General features: G+C 29.3%; 1 protein-coding gene across 12 annotated transcripts in view; it reads right to left on the bottom strand.

Annotated features, from left to right (window-relative positions):
• The window catches only part of enc (encore), a 130,659-nt gene that overhangs the window by 68,202 nt on the left and 57,607 nt on the right, over positions 1 to 4,850 (bottom strand). For all 12 annotated transcript variants that reach the window (XM_067052800.1, XM_067052796.1, XM_067052798.1 and 9 more), the window contains 2 exons: positions 3,199 to 3,366; positions 442 to 577 (listed from right to left, as the gene is read on the bottom strand). In XM_067052800.1, coding sequence (XP_066908901.1) covers positions 442 to 577; positions 3,199 to 3,366 — 304 coding nt within the window. The remainder of the gene's footprint in view (positions 1 to 441; positions 578 to 3,198; positions 3,367 to 4,850) is intronic.

Below are 4,850 nucleotides of genomic sequence, written 5' to 3' on the forward strand. Positions count from 1 at the left end.
ACAGGCGTGTAGAGAAACTACACATTGGTAGCAATCTAATGACATTTTACATTAGCTGGTCTCGTGGCCATCTTCTTTTCAGGCACCTCGGAGGAGGATTGTCAGGAATGGAAGAGGATGCAAGATTAGAAACTAGGGGGTTTGAGTGGTTAGAGAGTTTATAATGGAAGGAGTGATATCTGGTTCAGGCTATATCGGTTACATAGGGAACATTAAGGTCTTTATGTATGATTTTATTTGTGAGAAAGTAAGGAGTATTGAGGAATTTACGAAGGATTTTGGATTGTAAGGATTGAATACGAGAGGAATTTGAAGGTTTAGTGGAGTCCCAAAGCTCAACTCCATATGTCCAGATTGGCCTTATTACAGTCATGTAGATCAGTCTTTTGTAATGTGTCATTACTCATTCAAACTGTAAAATATACCAAATTTTTAACATACCACGAGAAAGGGGAGGTTGCCAGTCTTTATGCCTCCGTGATTCTTGTTTTGTCGGTTCTTGGGTCGGTTCAGGAGGGGGTGATGTTTCTTCTCTGACTGCGTGGCTTCTTACCAATAGTTTTACTTTATTCTGTGACTAAAATAGAAAGAACAAGATATTATTACTTATTATCATATCAATAAAATTCTAAACGTAATTAGTGCAGCAATGGGACGACACGACTCCACCAAACTTGCTGATTTTCAATGAGCTCAATGAGAAAATTGCTCCAGTATTAACTGGAATGAAGTATATTGAAAAACTAAGGTAATCATAACGTAAATAATATGCAACAAATTTTTTTTATAATCATTCTTGAATATAATTTTCAATAATCTCAAATTAATTATTATGCAAAAGTGTTCTCTTTTTAATAATCTTAAAGACAGATTAAATTAATTAAAATTATTACATAATGAAATAAATTTTATTTAAAATGTTTCAGTCACGCATGGCTCCTCAATACATTCCTATGACATAAAAATAAGGTGAGGTAAAGCAGTTCTTGAATTTAATTTTTTATAATTTTCATAAGACATTACATCAAATCAGGCAAGAATGAATGTGTTAGTGTGCTGTCTAATTTAAGGGTAATTAATAATTTAAGACAAGAGGAAAAAAAAAGATATCCCACATTTTCCTAAATGTTCAGGAGAATAAATTTAATCTAGAAAAATCTATTATTTACACATTACTCATATAATTCAATAGCGAATTGAAACAATTTAAGCTCATTTTTCTCCTGTTTTTACTATACGATGGTCTACCTCATCCAAAAGTCAATTAAAAAAAAACATCAAAATTCATTTTTGAAAAAATAAGATTAACCTCGTTTTCCCCGAATAGTTTTCACATGTGAGTTTCAAATGGATCATATAGTAAAGACATTTTTCAAAAAATTTTCACATTTCATTTCGAAAAAAATAAATAAATAAAAATGGGAAGGTATTCAAAAAACAACTTTAAGACTGTTCTTATTTAGTCTAGAGTTATCCCCTTAATATTGATCGATATTGTTAGTATGATAGTATTGATAGATAACTAATGATAGTATCTATCAATACTATCATTGTTGAAAACTCTCTTACAGTTACGGTTTTTTAAGTTCATGTTTCTTATGACACTTAATTAAACGCTGAAGTTTTATCGAAGACTGTTCTTTAATTTGGCAGAATGAGAGGTGCTTAAGGCTAGTACAAATATTGGGATTATTTGAGTCAACACATATTCCGACCAAATTCATTTTTTTATACTCATACCATGATTCTTAGTGTCGTTCTGCAAATTTATAGGATTAACTCTTGCAAGAGCGGCCATAGCTCTTCTATTAATTTATAACAAGAGGGGGTGGATATGGCAGAACAGAACATTTTGAGTCTATTGGACACATTGAATGTAGAAGACGGAATAGGATGAAACATTTTTTTAAGAATGTCCCACAACAAATATCTAAGTTATTTTAAACAATATTGATAATAAGATTCATATAAATAATAACAATTTTAGGGTCTCTATCTCCCGACCAATAAATCAGTATTGACATTAACTCCTGGCAAGAGAAGAATTGTATGAATGAATCATGTTACTTAAAATTTCTGAGAAAGCTATATTTAAGTAATTCATGTTACCTATTACACATTCTCCAAAAAGATAAGACTATAATGCTTATTTGTTCTGATTTATATCCACATTGGAGACATGGGTCAGTAAATCCATATCAGGTCAGGACACAAAAGACACAGACCTGTAACACTCGGGATTATACAGAATGCAAAATAATCGATTCTTAGAATTTAAAGTCCCGGTATGTACTAGCCTCAATAATTAGAAACTATGAGGACAGAACTAAATTGTTTAAAAACAACTTTAATAGACTCGGGTGGCAACAAAATAAATTTAAAAGTTAAGAGAAACCACATCTTTTTTTTTTTTGCTCTAACCTTACTCCTCTACCTCCTAAGCAGTTGAGGAAGTAAGATCAGTAACACGACTATATTCTCTGAGAGGTTTATTAAAACTGAAACATGTAATCCCGCGTAACAGAATAATGAGGAAGATGATAACTATATATTCCAGAAAACTTCTATAGTGTTGTAAATTTTAAAACAGATCCTAAAGACCTCAATATTTTTTTTGAAACAATAAGTATTTCAAGTAAATAATTATAAGTAGCATTTCTCATGTACCGGCTTGGTATTCATCAAATCAATGAAACCTTTTAGTAGTACTATTTTTAAATTCGAACGATTAACGGAAATTTATATATGATAATGTTTATTTTATTTTATTTATTTATCTTTGAAGTTTGTGATATTTTATGAAATTATTAACCTTTGTCGTAATTTTAGAATTACAATGTTTTAATGTTGGCAACTCCTCTCCTCCTGAAGAAGGTTCTAGTTCAGTTAACATGATAAAAGGTGTTTGGAGCTTGATACCAATTATTTTTATTCAATAATTGTTAAATAGACTCGGGTGAAATCCAAAATAAATTAAAAAATTAAGATAAACCACTAAACCTTTTTTTTGTTTTTGCTGTAACCTAACTCCTCTACCTTAAGCAGTTGAGTAAATAAATCAGTAATACAGGTATATTCACTGAGAGGCTTTGTTTATATTATTTGTAATATGTTTATATTGATAATTTTTAAATAAACGAAAAAGAAAGAGATAACAATCATGTACATCTCCATACAATAAAAATCTCAATATCTCACCCTGGAACGATGAAGGTTCCCGTTTTGTGCAGGAGGTTGAGCCTGTTGGTGAGGAGTTTCTTCCACAGACATCTGTCCTTGTAATTGACCTTTATTGTTGGTTTGTTCTGCGGAACTCTTATTATTAGTCTCATAGTTATTTAGTTCAATGTCCTCATCGATTCCTTCCTGAAATCAAAATAATAAATACTCAATTAAAGTGATAACAGTATTTTTCTAATAATGAGTATTATAAAGAATAGTAATGTTAAAAAATGGCGCCCAATTGAACAATATATAAAGCAAAATCAGTATAATTTAACATATTAAAAGGAGTCATTGAAAATAATAAAACACACAGAATTTTATTCCTTTTATTTACTTAGTTATCATTTTGTGATTTTTTTTTTTTAAGTTAATTTTTCATTAATATAATCTAGTAAAAATATTTTCATCTCTTAAAAATTTGAATCATTTATTCATAGGTGACATACTTTAATATAGGATGCACCTAATAATTAATTAGCAATCTTTTCATATTGTTAGATTATGATAGATTTTTATTAGAAATTTATAATGATGCCTTAAGTTATTGGGCCATCATTGTTATATGAGGAAAAGATAACTGAGGGTGAAACCAGAAGAACAGAAATAATTAAAACTTATATTATTAGTACAAAAATTTGGGACATAATTTCAGGCTTTTAATAGACTAAGAACAAAAAATAAGAAAACAACCATAATGAATAAAAGGAAATACGGCATTAAAAGAAAATAATAAGATAACAGACCATACAGAAACATAAGTAATTATTATCTCATACCAATTATCTTCCTATAACCTTACTTTCATATTTCTTACTTTCTTCATTCCCTATTCTCCATGTATTTCTTCTTATCCCTTGTTCTTTCCTTTTACAATATTGTTTTTTTACTTACAATCCTTTATTAATTTAACTAATTCTTTATACCCATCTATATAATTAAAAAGTTTTTAATGTTATTCATCAATATAACATTCTTATACACTGTATCATTTATTTATTACTCACATTTATATGTATATAAATAATATGTTATCAATCTACTACTGTCTTTTTCCATAGTTATTAATCAAATAATTTATATTTTCATTCCATTATTATGTATACTTCCAAATTTTTAGTCTATTATTTATTTATTTATTTTTATAATATTTTTTTCTCTCTGAATGGTGGTTGCTGTCCTTTTGTTTTTATAGCCCTGATGAAGACCTGAAAATCAGGTTGAAACGTTGGCACAAATAAATAATTTGTTTGTTTATTTGTGTTTTTTTCTGTTGACCACACCCCCCGACCATCTTCTTCTATTATATATCTACGGTCAACTACCTTTACATCATTAGAAACATAAGCAGTATTGGAAGAAAATGTATAGTGTAAGCATTATACCAGACTGTCAAGGGTGCGGACAGTAATCATACCCAAATAAGTAAAACTTATTTTTGGAGGCGTTTGTCGGGGGGTGTGGTCAGCAAAGAACAACATAAATAAACAAAACCATATTTATTTATTTTATGCCGACGTTTCGGGTCTTCATCAGGGCTATAGAACAAAAGAGATAACAACAACATTTAGAGTAACATACAATTGAAAAGGAATAGTATACATTTAGAGTAACATACAATTGAAAAG

This window comes from Halyomorpha halys, unplaced genomic scaffold (genome assembly GCF_000696795.3).
Source record: "Halyomorpha halys isolate HHAL.00 unplaced genomic scaffold, Hhal_1.1 Scaffold171.1, whole genome shotgun sequence".
Classification (NCBI taxonomy): Eukaryota; Metazoa; Arthropoda; class Insecta; order Hemiptera; family Pentatomidae; genus Halyomorpha; species Halyomorpha halys.